At 34.5% G+C, this 25,037-nt stretch overlaps 1 protein-coding gene across 1 annotated transcript in view; it reads left to right on the forward strand.

Annotated features, from left to right (window-relative positions):
• The window catches only part of LOC126743741 (laminin subunit alpha-1), a 549,108-nt gene that overhangs the window by 140,517 nt on the left and 383,554 nt on the right, over nucleotides 1-25,037 (forward strand). The window contains exon 2 of the mRNA XM_050450955.1: nucleotides 24,836-25,016. Coding sequence (XP_050306912.1) covers nucleotides 24,836-25,016 — 181 coding nt within the window. The remainder of the gene's footprint in view (nucleotides 1-24,835; nucleotides 25,017-25,037) is intronic.

A 25,037-nucleotide genomic window follows, 5' to 3' on the forward strand; every position in this document is an offset into this window, starting at 1 on the left:
AGTATCCCTTAACAAAATATTGATGTTCGAGTAATTCAGGATAAGATATCAAGGGACAAGAGAAGAAGGTATATCTGGTAGATAAGTAGTAACGCCTTTTTAAATCTTTATTAATAAAAGACGATATTTATAAGAACAATGACAAGGAATTTGGTATCTGTTTTATAGATATACGAAAAAATGTTTTAATATGAGAGTCCTGGCGAAACATTTCCTTTGTTGGTTTTCTACGGATGATTTTTTATTGATTGATCCTGATCTAGATTCCGTCTCTCATTCACGTATAATAACTAAGTATCATATGAGTATTTTCGTCTTTGATACACATTAGAGGTTCTTTCCAGATTACTGTAATTACTAATCTTAAGTTGCCAAGGTATCATTTAAAATAATATACTTTGTTAAAAGAGTACTTATAAATGAGGGAGTATGGTCTACATATAATGCACTAAATATAAGTATAAATTCCATAATAAATAAATTTAAAAAAAAAAACGCTTAGCTACGTCAATTGGTCGTTTCATTTGCCTATTTTCTTCAATAAAAAAAAATATACAGGTTGTGTCATGTAACAGTGGTCAATAGCAACTTTTTTATTTTAAATGCGACACCCTATATATTGCTCAATTTGTGGTTTTTCAGAATATTCTGGAAATATTTCACGCACAACGTACTATACCAATTTTCAACTGTTTCGGAGATATTAAGTGTTTTTTGAATTATTGCAAAAATTAACAATTAAAACAAAGAAAATTATTTGATTACATAAATTCGTTACAATATACTCAAAAACTAATAATACTAGCTGTCTCTTAATTAAACAATAAATAAAACATTAATATAAGAGATGTCCAATATGCTCCCCAGGAACGTTCTGGCCTGGCAACATTCTAATGTTAAATAGAAATTTCTATAATGTTGCTTATAACATCGCAGGCGTGACTAAACTAATAGCAACCGTTGTTCGTTTTTTTAAATCAGCTAAATAGAGAGGTTTAGTTTTGACGTATTTCAATAAAAAGAAATCCAACGATGTCAGATCGGGGGATCGTGCTGGCCATTCCATCGGTCCTCATTTTCCTTTCCACTGATTTAGAAATATTCGGTTGTAATACTGCCGAACATTGATTTGAAAATGGAGTAGTACTCCTTCCTATTGAAACCGTATGATATTAGCTAGAACTTCTGGGTTTGCTGGATCAGGATATAAGTTTGTCAAAGTTGGCGCGACATTATTTTCGAGAAGTGTTAAATAATTATCACCGTTCAAATTGCCATCGATGAACAAGAGATCTATGATATGTTCTCCAACAATTCCTGTCCAAACTTTTGAACATAGCGTTGCTTTTCGACCAGAAATTTGTGGATTTTCCTCATACTCAAGTGTTATAATATAATATTTTGTTATCATACTTATTGTGTTCGCAGCTGCTTTTTTAACCCCTTCAGACCTGACTTTTTTTTAATGGCAAAAAAAATATTTTTTTTCGAAGATTTAGCTAATATGACACTATCTGAATTCATTTATATAATTTTTTTGATTTTTTTTGTTTATTTGTTTGATTGTACATACCCATGTACATAAGGTGCGGAATTAAAAAAAAAGTTAAGCAAATACATATTTTTTATTTAGGCACAAAATAAAGAAAATGATATAATCCTATTTGGAAGAATGGTGGAAAGTTAAAAAGCAGTTTCGATTTTTAATAAGACACAAATGCACACGACACTTGTCACAAAATATATGTGACCTTCCTTTACATCCAGCCACCTTGCATATAGTACAGTAGCTTCTTTTTTATCATCAAATTGGGGCATATGATCTACCCTATCCAACTAAACTTCAACGAGTGGGCGAGTTTCCATTTTTCTTCTTACTGGATGAGGAGACGCGGGTGGGGTAGCACTAAAGGATGATGATGGTCAACCCCGTTTATTTGAGGGAACCTTCTGACCCATTTTTATTAGACTTTCAGCAATCGTTATCCTGAAATCGAGTAAGTCCATAATTTTTTCTTGGAACATTACAAGGTTGGCAGTCTCTTTTATATTCCAGCCAGCTGTTAACCAAAGGAAAGTTAATCATATGCATCGTAACTCGCAGTGTCCACTTTTTTGATCTGATGAATATTCTGTATAAACTTATTAGTTGATCTAAAAGATCGACTCCTCCCATGCTGGGATTATATATTTTTTTACCACACACGTTTTATCCCACCGCTTTGCTTGATCTTCGAAACCTTTACCTACGCAATTCGATGCCAGACAAACAGTTCTATTATCTAACCATTTTACGATAACTACGCGATCCTCGCTAACAACTTCTTCGGAAAATCCTCTTGCTTCTTTTTTGATATCTCTATCGCTCATAACGGGAGGCTGAAAAAATCTGTTTATTCTTATAGTCCCAGCAGCAAGTATCTCTTTCTTTTTTAACTTAACAAGAAGCAAATAGGAATTGAAGAAACTATATTAAAAAACAACTGATGGCCTGGTTGAGAAATCCTGTGTGCAAAGTGAAGAATTACACTAGCTCCCTGTCCAAATTTTTGAAGATTGTCTTTATTTAAACCAGTTGTCTTTCCTTGATAAAACACAAGGTCATAAGCTTCTCCACTTTTTCCACATAACACGAAGACCTTTATTTCTCATGGACATGGTTTGCCTTTTATATACTGTTTTATGTTTATAGATCCAGTGAAAGGAATCATTTGCTTATCAAGACAAAGTTGACTTTCGAGGTTTAATTGCAAACATCTTTTTCTGATAGATTCTATAATTGGCCTAACTTTAAAGACTCTATCTTTTGATTCAGTTGGCTTTTCCAAATTATTTACGAAATGAAGACAGCTGCGTAACTGAAAAAACCTATCCCTTGACATGTTTTCCAAAAAAACATAATTTCTTAGGGTACGATCCCAATACATTCTAATTCGAAGAAATTTATTCAGGCATGCAATCATGATATGAAGAGCTAATAAAACTTTTATTTCAGATTCGGTTGTTGGTCTAAAGTTTTTGACGTTATTTTGCAATGCATAAATATTTGTATACATTGACATTTCCTCAAATAGTTTTTCCGGAATATACCTCAAGAAATATTCAATAGGGTATGCAGGCTCAATTGGGTCTATATTACTAATGTCTTGGTCTTGATTCCATTCTTGTCTTATTGTTTCAAATTTCATTTTTTTCCAAGTAACCCCACTTTTCTTTTTCTTTATCTTAGCTGCTACTACTAATAAAGATTCGTCATCACTGCTGGAGTCATCGGCACGGTGTTGGTTTCCGTTTCTTTCCTGAAGTTGCTCATCTATCTTTGTCAGAGTGTCAGGTTCTACTCTTGGTCCACCGGGGACGGTCACGCTTTCTAAAATATCGTCTTCGTCTTTATTTTCTTCAATTTCTTCAATATCCGACAAATCGCCATTTTCAACTAAGTCGATAAGTTCTTGTATATCTTCTGGGTTTTCAAGGCTATACTTCTTCTTATATGCACTCATTTTTAAAATCAGCTTACTAATATCTAAAAGAAAATACAATTTACAACTTACAACACTTCATACCATGTGTATATCTACACGGACAAGTCTTTATACCAATAAAGACCGTTTGTACATACAGGTGTACCTGAACTTTTAGACAATAATAATTATAGAAAAATAGTCAAGTATTTTATATAAAATAGCAATATGAACTTTATAAACCTCTACAAACTTTTCACACTCATTTTTCTTCAAAAAAAATACAAAAATCAACATAAACCACAGAGCTTACCTTGAATCGATAATGCGCAATAAAACTAGGTCATGTTTTTGTTTACTACTTCACATTTTGTCTTATAGATGGCCCTAGAAAATGGTTTTTTGCGTGGTAAATATGTACATAAAGAATTACAATTGGTATAAACTATGAATGCTTGCGGATTGATTTAACAAATAATCAATAAAGTCAGTGTACATACCCATGTACACCGGGTCTGAAAGGGTTGCTTAAAGGTCTGCTTTACTGTCAATACTAGACAACAAGAGACCAAATACCCGAGAAATGTATTCCATTTGGCTGATGCACACTGTATATGTAGAAAAGTTAATGCTAGTAGTATCTTCTTAGTAGCTGTGGATGTCTCCCTTAACTCTTCAATAGGAAAATAAATCTGCCTTTAGTTATAAAGTATCTACTTTATTCAAATTTGCTTCCGTCGCAAATAGTATGGGTTCACTTTTTAAGCATTATCAGCTTTTATCCACCTAAATTTCTCACCGCCTATCATTCCGCCATTACTCTAAGACCAACTATACGGAATTACTTGGGTACCGAATTCGATGTCAATTTAATGAAATAAATGAGGTAATTCAAAATAATATGAGAGAAAGTGACCCTGATGCTTGTGATGAATTAAATTTTTCAAATGAATAAAATATACCAAATTACTTGGATGCCGAATTCGATGGCAGAATAATAAATAATTCATTAAAAATCGAGCTGTTGCAAGAGAAAATGCATTCACCTGATGCTGTGTTAAACGTTTTATTTAATCGTAGCACACTTAACATCAAGATTTTCATGTAGGTTTCAGCGGCTCAATGTTCCAAATTTTCAAGAAACGATCGAATTTTCATTTATTATAGGATACATTATTCCTTTCGTACGTATAGTATTCCGTAATTCCAATCCCTCTAGCAGTTAGATTTCTGTCAACAATGATCGATAGCGCCGCAAGGAAAACATTGAACAAAATAGGAGCCAGGACGCAGCCCTCCCTAACTCCCGTCTCAGTGGAGAACGGTTCGGAAAGCTCACCGTTTACTAGCACTTGTGCTTGATTACTTGTATGTAAATTTTCGACCACTGAGACGAATTTATTTGGGATTCCGACACGTTTTAAAATGCACCAGAGGATTTAAATTAAAATCACCCGTGTGGGGTTCAGGTACGGTTGTAGAATAACCCCAAGGTATTGTCTGCCTGTCGTAACAGGCGACTAAAAGACAACCGAGTCTCTGCCGGTATAAGCAGATTACCTTAGGACAATCCACCATCATCGTCCTCAAGGAAAGAGTAGGAAATGACTCTCATCGCGTCCTGATTAGGAAGGAACTATCGTCGCAGACCGTCTGTGCCATAGACCTCCTTCATGCGATAGCAACTGGGTAGCAGGCGACCCTGATCTGGTTGTTTCCGACAATACCACAGTCGCAGCCTACATTTGAAGATGACCAACGATTCATAGGACAGAACAGGACAAAACAATCCGGAGGTAAAATACCCTCCCACTCGGATCTCCGGGGAAGGGTGCCTGATCGAACGAATTATCAGAAAGACTACTACAAACGTAAAACCAAAAACTTATCCTTAGCTACCTGGAACAGCTGCACACTCGGCTACTCATGCACAATGAAGAACGGCAGTTATAGCAGATCAACTAAACCGCCTTAATGTGGACATAGCCGTCCTTTCTGAGTCCCATCTACTCGGTGAAGGTTCTTTAACCGAACAGAACTATACCTTTTTCTGGAGAGGTTATCCAGAGGATGGTAGAAGGCTGCACGGAGTAGGCTTCGCGATAAAGAACAATATAGTCAAATCACTCCAACAACTACCTTATGGCATCTCCGAAAGACTTATGCTGCTCAAATACCAAGTGGCTAATGGTAATTATGTTACCATTATATCGGCTTATGCAGCAACACTGGACGCAGACCTTGAAATAAAGGAAGTATTTTATGAAGAACTCAACAACATCTTAAAAAGAATACCAAGGAAAGAACATGTTATTCTCTTGGGAGATTTCAATGCCAGGGTTAGTAAAGCAGTTGATATATGGCCAAAGGTTATCGATGCCCACGGAATCGGAAAAGCAAATTCAAATGGAGAGTTGCTATTGGAACTGTGCACAGAACATGACTTAGCCATAACAAATACCTTCTTTCAAATGGATGATAAATTCAAAGGTACTTGGTGTCACCCTCGATCGGGACATTGGCATATGCTGGACTACATAATAGTACGCCAGAAAAATCTAAACAAAGTGCAAGTTACTAAAGCCAGAGTTGACGTATAGTGCTGGACAAACCACCGCCTGGTCCCAGCTAACTTAAAAATCAACTTAAAACCAAGGTATAGGCGTGGCAACAGTAAGAAAGTCAACAAAAAGCTTTGCCTAGAAAAACTCAAGGATACAGCAGTAGCTTCGCATTTTCGTAGCAAAATTAGGGAAAATCTTCATGCCGATAATTTCCCACAAGATCTAGAAGAACACTGGGCTTTAGTTAAACAAAATCTAATGGACATTAGCAGCTCAATTCTGGGAACCATGCCGCGCAATCATCAGCCAGACTGGTTCAAAGAGAATGAACTCCTGATAAAACCTCTATTGGAACGTAAGTACGTAGCTCAGGAAAACGCTCTTAGCAATCCTCAGAACATAGCTGCGCAAACGAAGCTTAGAGATACTAAAAACGAACTCAGAAAGGAAACGCGAATGCTAAAGAACAACTAGTGGGCAAACAAGGCGCGCGAAATACAGCAGTTCGCAGATGACTGAGACTACAAAAAGTTTTTTTCAAGCTCTAAAAGGAGTGTACGGTCCTTCCCGCCGAAATATATGCCCAGTAAAAGACACGCACGGCAATACTGTTAAGGACATAAAAGATATCATGCTAAGATTATTTTTTAATTTTTTGATAGCTGATCGAATTTCTTCCGCAGATATTGGACCATCCAGTTCGTGTGCCGTTTCATATTGTGGAATCATGTCTATCACTTTGAGGTCAACTTCGTTTGATTGATTAAGTACTGTGCAATAGTGTTCCCTCCATCTTTAATTAAAAAATTTAAAACGTCTTAGAGCTAGAACAAGAGAACAAGAGTGCGTTTTATCACGGATCTTCAATATGCAGATGACTGTGCGTTGATTGCGTACATAGTAGAAACTCTTCAGGAAATTCTTGCTTCTTATGCCTGGGCATACCAAGCCTTAGGTCTAAAACTAAACACGTCAAAAACCAAGCTTCTTATAACTCCTGCATCAGATAATCTTTAGCTCATACCCATGACGAGACTTTGGAGCAAGTTGAACGCTTTAACTACCTAGGTAGCGTATTTAGTACAAAACTAAACATAAACGACGAAATAGCAAACAGAATTAGCTCTGCATCAAAAGCGTATTGGAGTCTTAAGGATCGAGTGTTTTACAATCATAATCTGAGTCTTAAAACGAAAACGGCAGTATATAGAGCAATAATTGTACCAACGCTATTATATGGCTGCGAATCATGGATCCCATACAGACGACATATAAAGGCTCTTGAACAATTTCAGCAACGGCAACTGCGACAAATGATGAGAATCAGATGGTTTTATAAAGTTTCTAATAATGAGGTTCTGAAAAGATCAAACTATATAAATATTGACACTATGGTACGAAGGGCAAGAATGAGATGGCTGGGTCATGTATACAGAATGGACGAACGGCGCTTACCAAAATCTCTTTTGTATGGAGAACTAACAAAAGGTGCAATGAGGCCGGGAGGCCAATACAAACGCTTCAAAGATTTCGTCCACAATGATTTAAAGCTATTGGGAATTGAAAACAACTGGGAAGAGATAGTCAACAATCGTGCCCAATGGAGAAGAGCGATGTCCGTTGCTCCTCAACTGATTAGAAGAACCCAAAGACCGGCTCTGTAGGAATTTCCGTGTGATGTTTTTGGCCGGATTTGCAAATCTCGCATAGGATTGTTTAGCCATAGTAAAACTCACCAAAGACTGTAGCTTTACCTTTAGTTTAGATTTATCTTTTATAATGTAATTATTTTTTTATTTTTTACTCGGTAATCGAGCTCGTTTAGGCGTAAAAGATAGGCAGTACAAATGAACTAAATAATAAAAAATAGGTGCTTTCTTTTACGTTTATTTCCGTTTTATTCTACAGGTCGTTTTGTGTCAAAATTCGTGAATAAAATAAATTAAAACCCTCTTAGACAACATTTTAAATCGGCGTTTTAATCACCAAGAAAACGCATTCTTCGTCATTATTTTCTCGACTCGCGGGGCATATTTTATGTCATTACGTCTTAAGCGGTCATTAGATAACTCCTGTGAGAGTACCGCTTTAAGAACTGTTATCTACTAATATATCTTAATAGAATTGCATTTAGGGAATTAATATGTCGTCTCTGTATTACTTTATTTCGTTGGACTCATTTAAAGGCATCGCGAGTCTAATCTAAGAAATCCCCTTATTTGAAATTCATCGGTAATCGCTGGCATCCGATTTCGAAATGATAAAAATGTCATCATTGACACCTCTGTGGAATATTTCGATATAAAATCAGCGAGATTCAAAGTAATGTCTTCCGATGTATTAATGGAAGAATTTAAGATATTTCTGTTATTTATTATAGAGGACATGTTCCACAATGTTTCAGTTAATCTGTAATTATATCTTAACGGAGTTTTGACCTTTCTCCGCGGCACGCTAACTTTATTATTATTTGCTTTGAAAAGACCGGGAGAGATTTATATTTAATAACTATCAGTGGCGGTACAACAGTGTCTTTAGCGAGCCCAAATTAAAATTTATAATAAATAATATTGATTGAATAGCATAAAACAAAGAAGAATATTTTTACTCTAGCATCGAATAACTGTGATCATAGATCTGATAAAAATCGCATCTATCATTTGAATTCTGGTAAATTATATCAAAGCATTAAAGTATTAAACATGCCGTACTAATTAGCCAAGTTTAATAGTTTTAAAGCTTCTAATGCTTAATCGCTGCTGACTTTTTCCCATTGTATTAATTTATTTACTGAGATCTTACAAAGTTTCAGGATCTTTTTCAATGAGCAACTTAAATCAGCATGCGAATAAAAAGTTGACATATGACAACTATATTTACGTATTCTGGTGTTCGAAGTAGGAGAAATGAAGCTGTTCAAAGATGGTTTTGATGAAATGAGCAGTCACGTTCGAATAATATAGTTTCCGGTCCGAACTAATAAAACAAACGGTGCTAACCAATAGCATCCTTCTTAAAAACAGATATTTTTTAAAAATAGAATCACCACTAACAGGGGGTAACTCTTTCTTGATTCTGCTTTCAAAAAGTAGTTAATGGTAAGATCTAGAATTGTGAAGTTTGGCCATATGATGTTGCTAAAAACCTAATAAGAAAGGCGCACAGCTGCACAAAAACCTTCAGCCTAAGAACCCTACCTATCAATCATGATTCCGTGGATATTTTTCTGAGAAGGCTCCTTTTTAGCTTAATGGCTTGAGTGACAAATTAGTACTTATTAGTATATCATAAAAAGCTATCTGGAGATAAGCAAATCTCTGCTTTACTATGAACTATCTAGAATAAGTTTGGTCTAAAGATTTTGATTTTTTTAATGAAGCAGATACAATTTGCAAAGTTGAAAAGTCGCAAATCTTTACAACATTGCAAAATGTTTTTGCCTCATCATTCATATTACACTGTTACAGTTTTTTTTTGTGAGCATAACACTTTAACTCAATGTATTCAAATTTCAAATATTTTAATATAATTTAATAAATCTTCTGTCATTTATCAAAGTCTTAGATTAGTGGTTAGAAAAGTCGAAAGCAAACAGGGTTTGGGCTTATAAGAAAGGGTAATCTCCATAGAAAAATCAACCATAGTTGTAAAAAATAATGACCTAGACTCCCGAAGACCTGTGCTTTAGGTGTCTTTTCTTCTCGTACTTATATAATTGCGAGCAATATTATCATAAAAGTACCTCAAGGCCCTATTCTTAAACTCTGCCTGATCATGATCTAAATCGGGAGATCTGGTACCAAAAGCTGATATGAGTCCTTGGTACAAGATGTTCCTAACCTCAAAATACATAGAATTTGTTAGATAATAAACAAGGATTCAAAGATATGATGTTTTAAGATTTTTTACTTTTAAGGTTTGTAGTTAACCTGATGTTTCAAACTGCACTCTTGTATCGCAAAAAGTTGTGAGCACTAAGCTGGGTAGTCCAGGATGAATGAGAATATTTTATAACTTCTTATTTAAGAAATTTAATTTTGACTTTTTTTGACAAAGCTCAGCCAAGCAATTGGTAAGATCCAAAAATGCTGAATACTAATAAAATTGTCTCTATTGATGAAAATAAACGTTCCAGTGATAAATGTTAAAAAAAATTTATATGTACACCATCTCTACCTGGGTTTTGAGGAAGAACGTACTACCTTAGCCTTAGGTCTGGATCCGATCAAGGCGTTTTTTTTACATAATGTCCTTCTTTGCAAACTGACCCATTATGGCTTTTAGATAGACAATATTTAACTATTAACTTCATACTTGTCAAAATAACGTTCGACCTTAGAAATGGTAAGACAGTCAGGTTCTAAGTCAATCCTTATTTTTATGAACGACCTTGCCTACCTACGGAAGTAGAAAAGCTGACTTTTTTGCAGATGACATTATCTTAAAACATCTGTTTCAAATAGATATCTGTGCAATTAGGGAGGCTGCTGTGTCGAAAAGCTTTGTAAGTTTATGTACCTGACAAGAAATCTTTCAGGATATATATCTAAACCTAGCAGTATTAGCAGAATATAGCTACCTCAGGTCAGTCATGAACTATGAAATTCTGGGATGATTCATCTCACGCTACTAAAGTTTTTGAATTATTACAGTGCATAAGGCTTAGTGCTGGGTTGGACTATCGAGAAGACTATAAATAGGCGTTGTGAATCTGCAGAAGTTGACACCTCTCAGTGCATACCTTTTGCATGTTACTCCTATTTCAAACACACTTTTACAAGACATTTTACCAAAAGTAGTAAAACGTTAAATACCATTACAGAATTGACTAATATTTTACTTCCATTAGAGACTGAAACTTCATAGCCACTTTTCTATTTACTTATATAAATTTTTACCTTATTAATAACATTTTTTTTGCGAATCATTAAGCACAATTTTGATTTTTAAAATATCATCGAGTGACATCCTATGACATCATTTTTAACCATGACCTTGCCGATGTATTTTCCAGAAACCGAAAACATCGAATTTAACGTGATTTTTCAGTTTGTCAAATGTTTAATTGAAAATAATGGATCCTTTTAATATATTATTACCATATACTCTCATTTATTAATGTTTCATTCTTAATTGGTTGGATTTCAGATTTGTTAAATCCAGAAAAAATGGTTGCTTTGCTTGTGGGTCTTTAAAGACAAGCAAAGGAAGTTTTTGATCGTACTCCTATTCATATTAAGACCTAGTGTAAAAATCTTGGACAATCGATAAATAATAGGATTTTTTATGAAACAATAGCATCCGGATTTAGTACCTTACATCAATTTAAACATTTTCAACCCTTGTCTAAGGCTCTAAGACCCTTCGGCTAAGTAATTTTTTAAAATCAATAGAATTCAATAAATTACCCAGACAACATTGGCAATTAATTATAAAAAAACAATACTCTTCGTCTTACATATTATTGTTTAATATTAACTAAAACAGTTAACAGTAGCGTATACATGCCTGGCTAAAGAACGTCTTGAGTGCAATGCAATCTAAGAAGTCACAACACAGGAACCATCGTCTTTTTTTTTTAACGTAACATTTTACCTATAATTTTCTGTTGGCACTCAAAAAGTTTGACCAGCGTGTATAAGGTATGGCACAGTGATTGACGTATGGAGATGAGTAGATGAATAATAAAAAAAAAGAAAGGACAAAAATTAAAAAGTAAAATTAAGGACGATTTCAGTTTAGAAAATAACCAATTTATTGCAAATGTATTTAAATGGCAAATATATGTATAAATATATCAGAACACAATATAGACATTAATGGATGGATATATATTTTGTTTTATAGCAGTAACTATTTATTAGGAATTAAGTTCATATTAAAGCATAATCTTGACTAGGTTGATATTGTTGGTACCTTGATCTTGCATTGTGAGGTTGTACAGGTGTCTGATTTCTTTCGGTTGCCTTGGCCAATGTCGATCTGAAAATTAGAATGAGACTTTATTATGTGTGATGTCTTCAATAGTCATTTGAGCAGAATTTGCTGCTCTTTCTTTTCACATAATTTTATTGTAGGAAAAGTGTAGTGAATCTTCATTTCAATAAAATAGTAAACAAAGTAACTATCAAACCCAAATATTGATTTTCTTCTCAAGACCTCTTTAAGTTTTATTGTGGCTGGTACATACTTACAATACTACTTATTTCATGGAGGAATTGTCTATATTTTCAGCAAAATTCCAAGGTTGACAGATGACTTAAACATGGTAAAATCTGAAGGGGATCCATTTCGACAGATTTGGGTTAATGGGTCATTTTTCAGCTGAGAGTTGAAGACTTCAGCTGGTTTCGCTTTGAGCGGATTAATAAAGGAAATACCTTTTCTAGGTATGATTTATTTTGTGAGTTAAATTAAAGTTTTGCCGAGGGCAGTTTTAAAAAAACAGACTAAAGAGTTTTTAAGGTTTCCTGTGTTATTTTGTCATAAAAATTCCAAAGCAAAGCCACATTCCAACCTAGGCCTTTTTTTTCTTCCTTCTTCTTTTCCTAGTTGTTCCCTTATAACTACCACTTGGACTTCCTCATCTATTTCAATTCATCACTGATATTGTGAAGGATTTGATAGAATTTGATCGTGTGAGCCCCATCGAACACACTTCAGCTTCTTCTGGATATCCTGAAATCCATCACAGAGTGTAGTACTGGCTGAATCACTTTGTCCAACTACCACAGCAGACACTATCCTTTCTGAGACACACTAGATGAGCCCCATGGCCGTCTAGTCATTAACCAGGGCGAAAACAAGGACCACAGGTATCACAGAATAATATAACCATTTAGAAGTGTAAAACAAAGGCCTTACACATTATTTTCGCCATAGTTAGTACTAGCGCTTATAGCGCTAATAGCTAGTTGAATAGCGCTTGTTTTTGCAGACTAATGATGAATTTTTCTGTTTAGATCTGCTCATATTTGATCTACTACATATCTATTCTGATTGGATGATGCCATAAGTTTAAAATTCTTTAGTCTGAGGTGCATTATCTCAACCTTTACAAAACTCTAAATAATATTTGCCTAAAATTAAAGAACAATAAACGGATCGAGACAGATTTTAAAATGGTACACAAAAAAGGTTAAGCGTTCCCGTCTCACTCGCTGGAACTCTCGAGGTGTCATAAACGTAAACCAAAAGACAAGGGGGCACATGTGAACATGACATGACATACGACTGCAATGCGTGAGAATCGATTTTGAATTATTATTAAGAGAAACAATGAAAAGAGCCGAGACCCTTTTTTTTTTCTTGGCGTGTGTAGGATGAGAAAGCGGCCCATATGTTATATGCCAAATTATCCCTTATAAGAAAAAAGATATAATCCTAATTAATACGTTAATTATAACAGCAAGTTTGCTCTGCTAATGAACATCAATTAAATGGGCACCAATTTATCAAACTTGTGCTAAACTGAGATCTAATTTACAGATTAAAGTCGTTTATTAGGGGCATCGATCATATTCGAAACGATAGTTTTTTTTGTTACACGTCAGTTGCAAGTAGACCTAACCATACTTGGGCAAATCTTTTAATTATAGCGCTTTTATAAATTGATTTTTGTTTTTTGTTGTTGTTCTTTATAAAATGTGTGTAAAGCATCTAAATTTTAAGAAAATTTAGAAGTATGAACAATCTAAATGATATTGCGCGTTATTCTGTGTTCTTGATTTATGTAAATTTATTATATCCCTATTGAAAAACCAAAAAAATATTCCTCAGGCACGAAAATAAAAGAGTTAAAATATGATAGCAGTAATAAAATATTAAATATCTGTTTTAATAAAAGGGTTCTTCCTTGTCCTAATTAGTGCCCTTCCCTTAATGCCCCAAATAAATTACTACTTTTCGTAAGGAAAATCTTATTTTTTTATCATATTCTTATTTTTTTGTTCGTTTGGTTTCAGAAACTATAGAAATCCAGATTCAGAAATACTGGATCTGATTTCCGTCATCAATGAATCTTTTTACAAGTTAAAATCACTATTGTGGTTTTTATATCATTTTTATGCATTGCTTTTGACTGTGTCATTCATCTTGATACATAAGCTTAAGTTGCCCCGATGAGAGCATGAAAGTAATATTATCATATCTGAATATCAAAAAACAGTATTGCATTAGCAAAAGACGTAAATATTGATGACTCAGTTCTAGAATCTTTTATTTTTCCTTATATTCATAAAGAACCTCTAAAACTTTACTATTTCAAAGAAATAGATCCTTTATGCTGATGACACTTTTTTGCAACCAACTGTCAACAGGATATAAACGATATGATGATAATGCCACAAAAGAGTGAATAAGGTTGAAGCAGTTTTTTAAAACATCTTTCGTCTTTGTTCGCTGCCTTTCCTCCGTTCTGTTATTTCACTGTTCCTCTCTAGTCTTTGGTGCTCATGACATTCTTTGTTTTCTGTTCAAGTTTTCTTCGGTCTTCCTCGTTTTCTGCGATTTGGTGGTACCAATTTCATGCTAATTTTCGGCAATCTTGTTTCTTCCATCCTTTAGATTTGTCCGTACCGTATCAGCCGTTATTATAATACGTATTGTCCTGGGGACGTACTATATTAGTCTCAAATATCCTGCGTGGGATGGTCCAAAGAAATTACTGTGGGATGTCTCTTGGACGTCTTGGGTGGGATTGTCAAATTTAGGATATTCATGGAAAGTCTCTTGGATATTTATATTTATATCCCTATACATATATTAAATATATATAATTATATATTTCAAAAAAATTTATAGTTTTTTAGTAATCATAAATGTAGGTTTTGGAAAAATTGGAATTGAAAGGAACACCAAACATACAAAAAAAGGCTCCATGTACTATTTTCTTTATTGACTGAAGTTTCCCTAAGAACAGTACGTTCCTAACTAATTTTCAGGCGACACAACTATAAAATAAAATTCAAATTTAGCGCCTTATTAATCCGTTTCCGTCTAGTTCTACTCCATGACATGGAGAGATCGCTGTTGTCGTTGATTCTCTCTGTTGTTGCAATGCACAACAGAGAGAATGTGCAACCTCCATTTCCTTTTTAGATTTGGAAAGTTTAATCCCTAGCGGTAACTAATTTTTTATAATAAATAACTGATTTGTTTTGCGAGTTTTGATTTCATCGCTGTATCGGTGTTTTGTGGTCGCGACGACAAGCAAAAGTGATTTTAAATTGGAGGTTTTGGACTGGACTCCCTCAACTTTAGCTTTATTCTAAGGTGCCACAGTATAGTGCTGTAAGAAGGTTAGTACCTGAATTATATTTGAAATACCTAAAGATGCAAAATCTTTCCGTAAAGGAACTTCATTCAAACATAAAAACTGACGCCCATGCAAGTAATATTTTTTTGTTTTGGAAGGAGTAATGCTTAACCCAAAAATTACACAAATTAAAGTGAAAGAAAAAAGAAAGAAAAAACGTGAAAAATAAAAATCGTAACTGTATAATTAAATTAAAAGTATCTACTATTACTTTTATATCCTATAAGTATCCGAAAAACGTAAATATTGTTGTCCCATATACATCTACTCGATACCCAATAAGTCCCCCATACGTTTATAGTACTATCCAAACGACGTCTACTAGATCAACTTGGGATGATCCCTGGGACGTCCCAAAGATTTCATGAAATGTCCCTGGGATTTATTTTATATCTCATTTTTGCATCCCTGGGACGTCCAAGGGACTGACTTACGCTGACTAGGATCTCCTCGTATCATATATTCCCATTCGTTGTCGTACATCGTTATTTCGGATTCTATCGCTTCTTGATATAGTCGCTTCAAGCTTTCTATAATTTTCTTCCATTATTCTTCATGTCTCTGCTCTATAAGTTAAACTGCTTTTAATGAGTGTTTCAGATATGTTGTATTTACGTTGTTTCCCAATTATGTTAGTCCATAGTACACCATTTAGAGATCCTATAATTCTTCTGGCTTGTGAAATTCTTTTCTGTATTTCTCTATCGTCTTTTCCAGACAAGTCAAGTTCCACACCAAGATACGTGTAAAGGTTGCAACTAGTTCTTTATCTATATCTAATTTTTGGTGAATTGATGGTTCTGCTCCTATCGGAAGATATTTCATTTTCTGTGTATTGATTTCCAGTCCCCAGTTAGTACACTCTTTCTGCAATTTCCGCGCCATATATTGTAAGTCGTCTGCTATGATAACTTGGTCATCAGCAAATTGTAGGGTTTAAAGGCAAGTATCTTTAATGTCGATCCCCATGGGATTACACTTTTTCTGCCATTGATACAAAGCTCGCGCTTCATAGATTTTAAACAATGCACAGCAGCCTTGACGTAAACCTCTAGGGTAATGTTGTATAAGAGTACGCACTTAGTGAAAACTCTAAAATAATTTCTCAGTTTTAGGCAAGTGTAAATTTTTTAAGATTTTATATTATAAAATAATCACAGTCAAACATGTTATATTATACATTGTAAGACAAAAAGGAGATGCACCAATTATTACTCTGTCGTATTAATGGGTGCGTCTGTTGTATTAGTGGGTGTGTCTGGAGTATTAAAAGGTGGCAAAATCATCATCGTTAAACTGATCCGGATTACAGGGATATATTCCGGAAGCTCTGAATGAGTTTTCTGATGTTCCAATATTGGCGACGCTGGTGTAAGCTTGGATAAATAGTCCGGCCACTTGCATCTGCGTTATTACCTTTTCAGGGTTAGTTACCATCCACTTATCATACTCTCCACTGTAAGGACACTTTAATGGGCCAAAGAAACCAATATCTACCAATATGGTAGAGAGAGTAAATCAATATAGTTATCCCTCTAGAAGTTTATTGCATCTAGATCGCGGTGAGAGGAATGGTTGTCGAGGATCAATAGTACTTGATTTTCGGCACTAGGTTTGCTGTAGCTCTTGAAATGCCGCAACCACTGACAAAATAATTCTTTGTTTATAAACCCAGAGTCCGATATCATTTTGCAGGTACCAGTAGGTGCATTTAAAAAGAGCACATCTTTCATCCTTTTTCTGGGAAATATAGCCGGAGGAATATATGTCCCCGTAAGGGTAAAACAACATACCGGTGTAACGAGCTGTCCCCGATCTGCACTAGCTACTTTCCCGACCAGTTTTTTGCCTTTGCTGGATAAAACCTTGGGTAATTTACTGGGTACTGTGGATACTCCTGTTTCGTCCACGTTGTATATTGAATTTGGTAGGTAGGTTCTTTTTTCATAAAGAGTCTTAAGATGTTTAAAAAACCGATCTACCTGGCTTTTATTGAAACCCATTATTCGACCCGTTGAACATTTATCTGGCTGCCGAAGTACTATTTTGTGTCTTTGACAAAACCCTTTTACCCACGATTCACCTGCCATTTTTATAATATTGCTGAACCTGTGCTGAAGTTTGTTAGCTTTAGCAAACTTATAAGCCGCTATTTTCAAATCTTTCTTGGTAATCCCATAAAATCTAAAATCCAGATCCCTTACTTGTTGGGCTAAGTCAGCCTCAATATTTAAAGGTACATCTGTTTTGAATCATCCTAAGAAGCTGGGGATTGTTCCTGCTTTTAACCGTTGTCTTAGTGTTGCTTCATTTATTCCCATTTCCCTAGCTATACTTTTTTTACTAAAACCATCTGTAATTTTTTGCCTAATCTCTTCCATATTGCCTTCTGTAAACACTAGCTTCCGCTCACTTTTTCTTTTGTAACGGCTCATTTTCAAATTTGTTATTCTGAAAAAAAAAACGTTGATTTCTATGCTATCTTCACTAGAGCTTTATTACTTATAAGATTACGCACTGCAAAGTCTAAGAAGACGCACTGCGTACTCTTATGCACTGCTTACTGCGAGCTCTTGTTGATAATTTTAGATTTTGCTTAATATCTTCATTATTAACCTACTTCTTGCTAAATTTTAGCCACACAAACAACAACAATATTTGAAAAAACATACAATAACGTATACTAACCTGTAACGTTCGCAAGTACCTCACAAAATACTAATTATCAAGCAGCAATAATTAGATCGCCAACCCATGCAAACACTTCTCGGCCATTTTTAAGACAGGTGTGTCGATAAAGTATATTTCTATTTTTGTATCCAGTGTCGTATGCTATTTGGAACATGACTGACTGCATAGATAATTTAATAGATGGCGATATGTATTAAAAATAAGCCTGCGTACTCTTATACTCATGCGTACTGTTATACAACATTACCCTATCTACCGAAAACTCTGACAAGTTAGTACGGATTTTTACTCCTGATAATGTTCCATCGTATAGATTGTTAAGAGCCCGTATAATAGAGTTACTAAGATTGATTTTGCTGCAAGACTTTCAACAACTTCTTAACAAGGACTGTATTTCTGGAAATATATGCATGAACATAAGACGGGTTTTTTGGTTGATGCCTGACCTTTTTTGTATAACTTGTTTTAAGGAAAAGATGTTATCCGTATACGTTCTTCCAGCTCGAAATCCTGGCTGTTCTTCTTCTTAATTATATTCCTGTTCAATGAGATCTCGGATAATTCTCCCATAAAGCGGCTCATGGTACTACTTACGGATATACCTATTTAGTTTGATTATTCCAGTTTATTACCTTTCTTATGGAAGGACGATATGCCTCTTTCGATTCTACAGGGATAGAATCTTTATTAAGGAATTGATGCACCAATTGAGTTGTTGAAACAGTTTTTCTTACTCACAATTGATTAGTTCAGTCTGACAGTTTTTTTTAATTTCGTACAACGTTCTTGATGTGGTCAATATTAACTATAATTGTGTCACCCTCTACTACCACATCCGTAGGTGTGTTCAACAAATATTTTTCTCAGTTTTTAAGTCAACGGTCTTTGATAGTCATTTATCCATTTCTTTGTTGATATATTGTAGATATTTAGGTTATAAATTTTGTTTTTTTATCGCAAATATTCAAATTAAAAAAATAATTAATATTTTAATAATCAATAAAAGTTTGCAACTTATCGTAGTTTGACGGACGTTATATCGCATATATCTAGATTTTAATCCGGACTAAATCCTGTACAGCAAACTAATATTTTTATACTCATATATTGCAAAGGCGATCATAGGAAAAAATTATTTAATAAATACGTTTAAAAAAAAATTCTTGAGAACATACATATTCTGAATTATAATATTACTAAAATCTATTTATCCAACTAAACAGAATTAAAAAAAATCTTAACCCATAAATCTCTGTTAAAAAAGTAATAATTTATCCATCTTAAGGGCCGCCTAATTTACCAGCTTGTCCCTTTGATAAATCCACTTTTAAAAGCCACACACTTCGGGTTAGTCTGTGCCCTTCGTCCCGACAATGAGGGCACACCCCATGTGGCTTAAACTGACAGGGAAAAAAGTGGAATTTCTCTGGGACATTCGAATAAATTAAGTATTAAAAAAAAATCCAATTAGTCGTTCATGCCCAACTGGGCATTAGCAATAATTCCTGTCATGCGGCATAAGAATTTGATCTGAGAGCGGTTGTAAATAACATCTCTTAACCTTATTAACAACGTATAAATTCCAACTGAGAGAGCATTTACGGGGCATTAAGTATGATTTTCCTTGGCCGCCAGGTGCGTAGTCTTCCGCCCTTTTTTCGCGATACAAAAGGTACTCGAGATAATCATTTAATTGGCTTAAGTGTGTCACCTGGATTACGAAGGAAGTGGATAATGAGGTTGGAATTATAGTTTACGCGAAGGGATTAAAGAGAGTGTTAATAATAGCAGTGAATGCATCATGCCGTAATATTAACACAAAACTTTAAAAAAACTTTTACGAGATTAAACAAGTAATTAGCAATAAATATCTTGCGAACTGTTGTTATAACAACCAATGCACATGCCTTAACCCAGTAGTAGGTACATCAGCGAAATTAGTATTTTGCGTATTAAACAATACGCAACTGAGTGCTACAGGCCATTTCCTGATGATGCTTCTCTTTTCTATACTCATATATCAACTGTAGTTCCTGATCACAATCTTCTTGAATGTGATTTGTGGAGGCGCAGGAATATCTAGCAGTGTATATACACGATAGTGTATATCGTTTGTACTAAAGCCAGCCATTCATGCCGAATATAAATGTTCCACAAAATTTCTAAAAGATACCTGAAAATGAACTATTTGATTTGATCCTGGCCATATGGAGTATCGCACAAGTCGAAAGATCTTAAGTGGCTTAATATGTCATCGAGGAGAGAGTTACATTATGTGGTATTTTGCTACAATATTCTTAAGATGAGGTACCCATAATATCTTTTGGATAGGGTGATATTTAGAGCTGATATTTATCATCAAGCTAATGTTAGAAATAGGCGGCGTTTATTTCTAACACGACATCGATAATATTACTGACCTTTCGCTAATGACAAACGGCTTCCGAAAATGCATGAAATCTAAGCTTAAGCTCCAGCATATTATTTAAAAACAGAGCAATGCATTTAAAAATATGAATTTTGGATTTGTTATAGGTTTTTATTTTTGTGTATTTTTTTTTCATTTTATTTATGTAAAAATATTTTAAATGTATTTCCTGGAGTTTTGTGCACTATTTATTTATTTTTCTGTGGGTACTTACTATTAGATACTTTTTTTGGATAAATTATTCTACTTTATAGGCTACAACAGCCCTCAACTGCGTTGAGAAGCTAAAATTATGCCTTTTATTTCGCATTTTGTCTGTAATTTTTTGTTACACTGATGTTTTTTTTACAGATTATTTTATATATTATTTATATAGATTATTATTATTATTATCCTGAAAATTTGTCTATTTAAAAAGATACCTAAAAATTTACTTGTTTGATTTAAAGCCCATCTACTTCTAGCAGAACTGATAATGAAAGCTATTCGTGTGTATTTCTGTACTACATACTATTTAACGGAGATGGTCATCTTAAAAAAACATAACCAAGCGACTGATAGTCGAAAGGCGTTCTATACCAACATATTCCTGAGGGGTAACTCATGGTAATTTTTTATGAGAGTAATTTATTGCTTAACTTTGGGATCTTAAGCGCACTTTGCCATGTAAAGGTTTTTCAATAAGGGCCCAATATTTCAGTGTTCAATAAAACATGGTTTTCTGTAGCCAATTGTTGAAATATTTATTGATTTAGAAATTGTACATTTAAGAATTATGTATAAAACAAAACATCTTATAAATGGCCGCCACGGCTTTGCTGGCATATGTATACCCTTTTGACAAACTGTTCAATAACGTTATGGCATAAATGCAGTGGTATTTTATTGATACAGCGTCTAAATCCGACTTTTAATGCTTCGATGGTTGCAGACTTATTGGCATTAACCTGTGACCTCGGATAACCCAACAGCCAGAAGTCTAAAGGCGTTAAATCGCAAGAGCGTTGATGCTAATTCTGGTCACCAAATCAGGAAATGACACGACCTAGAGCAAACTCGTGTAAGATAGTCAATGTTCGTCAATGTGGCAGCGTCTTGTCGAAACCACATGTTCTCAAGATCAATAGCTTTTAAATCAGGCACATAAACGTTGTTATCGTAGCATGATAACGTTCGTAATTCACCGTTGCTGTATTACTTTCTTCGTTTTTGAAGAAAAATGGTTCAGTTATTCTTCCAGAGCATAATGCACACCATACAGTGTCACGTTGCAGATGAATTGTTTTCTGATGAATTATTCCTGGATTGTCCAAAGTCCAAAATGTGACAGTTTTCTTTAACGAAGCCAATGAAGTGAAAATGGGCTTCATCACTGAAAATTATTTTATTTGCAAAATCAGCAGGCTGCTCAAGGATCCAATTGGTGAATTATCTTCGCTGGCAGAAGTTGTTGTATCAGTTGGATTTTATAGGCATGCAGTTGTCAATCTTTAGTGAGAATCACTGGAGAGTGTCTGTTGAAATGTCCAATTCTTGTGCCCCATGACGAATTGTTATTTCTGGCCTTTCTGTCACACTCTCGCGAACTGTCGTGAAGTTTTGTTCTGAACGACCTCTACGAGCTCGTATCGTGTATTTCACATCACTGGCCGAACCAGTACTTTCAAATTTTTTGATTATTCTTTTTACAGTAGAATATTACGAATAGTGGCAATTAAACAAGACGCATTGTTCTACCGTTTAATGGTCTGCTTACTATAGCGGATTTTCAGCGTGGAATGGTTCTTAGTTGGTATTTACCAATGCGTTTCTGCGATTCTGGTTTTAACCAAATTAGGGAAAATGGCGTTTGTTATTTACCAATTATTACTCTGCTTTAGACTTGAGTTACTCTTTCCATTATCCAGTCCAGAAAAAGGCTATGTGTAGATTTTTAAACATTTACTGAGGATTGTGGTAGGGTGTGCGCCTTTTATTAATTAAGAAGTTTACATACCAATTAGCTTTAAATTATTAAGGAGAAAAAAAAGAAAAAAAGTGATAGTTGAGGTTGAGGAATTGAAAATGGAAGTAATTTGCTTGATGGTACCTATGTTAGACATATTATATTATATTACATTTGTTACACATATACACGGAATCACCTCAAATTTTGAAGTAACTTCAACTGTTACTAAAATACTAATAAAAATGCTGTTCGTTGAAAAGAAACTGCATAAAAAACTACAAATACGACGTAAACAAGCAAAAGCAAATTTAGAAAACAAATAGAATTTATTTCTGGGTTTGACGAAATTTCAAAATAATGAAAAAAGTCAAAAAGAAAAAAATTGCAGTTCTTATGCAGTATTGCCTCTTGCACCTCTTATGCAGGCTTCAATATGTGCTGGTGTGCTTCTAATTAAATTATACTTGGATATATTTTGGGGTGTTTCCAGGATTATCCTTTTGATCTCTTACTCGTATTTTCACATGCTCCTATAAATTTCCAATGGAATTTTAGTCCAGGAAGTGCATTATCTTGCATAAAAATTTAAGCATGTCCAATGGCACCTCTCAAAAGTCTGACTACTCGTTCCAGAATCAAATCCACATACCTCTAATCCGTTACCATCTGCTGAAGTGGTATCAATGGTGTTCTTGTTACCATTAATATTTCTTTCCAAAACATTGCAGTTTTTCGTTTATATTTTGGAATAGATTTCGTAACCTGGGGTCTAGCTTCTCTTCCTGGAGCTCTGAGAACCCAAATTCGACGATCGACTGTACTTAGGCCAACTCTGGTCTCATCTGAAAAATGTCTTTTTGAAATTACATTTTTCCAATTTTCAATAGTTCTATTTTGGTTTATTACTAATTCAATCGGTAAATTTCTATTTGCCAGGTTAGCTCAAAAGCCCGTAACTATCTTTTGCTAAATAGACATCGCACACAAAGCCCTTTTCGTATGGTTTCAACGGAAACACTCAACGGTAGCTTCCAGAAGTTGCCGTTTTAGATTTTTTTTATCAATCTGGCATACAAAACGGTCCTGTTGTTCGGTTGTGACTCTTTGTCTAGGCCTGTTCTTAAGAACTCTTAGATCTAGATATCTGTTATAGGTTTTGGAAACTGCTCCTTGGGTCACATCTACTACTGCTGCTACTTGCCTTTGCGATATGCCTTGTTCAATGAGAGAAATTATTTTTCTCCATTGCACATCTGTTAGTCCAAAGTAATATAATGTTAACTTTGGTTAGATAAAAATAAACTTACTAAAGTAAAACGACTTACTATACTGACTACAAAATGTGAAATTATTGTAGTTATATTCGAAATGTTTGTCGTAACCCTGCTTGTTTATACCAAATATTTGTTTGCCTTATCCACTAGCAAACCAAGTTCTTTTTGAAACATTTTTTGTCTTAATATAGAGTAATTTCATATAAGTTTGGTTGTATGTATATACATATTGTATTGTTTTATATTCCGTTACCAACTTAAGAAAAATTAAATTAAAAGAAAGAAAATGTAAAATTTATTTCGGCAATAAGGTGTTTATAGTAAATTAACATGGCCATATTCATTATATAATATAAATCCAATAAAAGCAGAACAGTTTATTCGGTACAAACGAATGGTTTAAGCTCTGGAGGATCAAAAATTTCAACTTAATTTTTTAGTCAAACAGAAAACAAAAACATCAACTCTGTATTTGCTAATAACCAATTCATTTCAGCGACTCTCTCTTTAGATCATCATTTTTAAGTGTGGGGAAACAATACGTCACACTTACCTGTCAAAGTTGTCAATTAAAAGAGTCACCGCGGCTCTTACCAATTTCACTATAAAAACTAAATAAACATCGGCTTAACTCCCATCTGTCAAGTTTCGATTTGCCACGCCATAATCATGTAACATTATGACTACCAACCATAGCGCGCAATTCATATCTTGCGTTCTTATTGAAACACCCTTTACTTCTAAATCTTCTTCTCTACTGTTAAATATAAGTTTGCACTCTTTTATAATAGCACAATTATTTAGTACTGCAAATCTTACGCAATAGCTCTTGTCTTGTCTTGCTCGACAGATGGCTCTGTTAACGACAATTCCTTATTGCCGGTAGGAAAAAAAGGTAAGCTTTTAATGAACTATCGCATCTACCTAAGGCAGGATTCTTTTTGTTGAAAATGTCACGAAAGACCTCTTGGCTTTTATAGCGCATCAGGTCGAGTTATCAACTTCTAAGCTAAGTCACGTCATAAGTCCATATAACATAAATCGATCCTGTTTTCCATTTATCAATCTTATTTTTAGGATTTGTAACGATATTATGCCGTCTCTGTGATAAACATTATACCAATTTTCTAACTTGCATTTCTTATTGCAGATTTAAAATTCCTAAAGAACCATCGAGGCATAGGGAACAATGTCAGGAGAAACGCAAACTCCACAACAGTCGGCTTGTGGCCATCCGTTTTCAATTTAGCCACAAAAGCTGACATTGTGGCTAACGCCACCTGTGGCTCGGACTATGTGCAAGAGTTTTGCAGACTGGCAGAACCGGAAAGGTAAAAGAAACATCTGTTTTA

This window comes from Anthonomus grandis, chromosome 13, assembly GCF_022605725.1.
Source record: "Anthonomus grandis grandis chromosome 13, icAntGran1.3, whole genome shotgun sequence".
Lineage (NCBI taxonomy): Eukaryota > Metazoa > Arthropoda > Insecta > Coleoptera > Curculionidae > Anthonomus > Anthonomus grandis.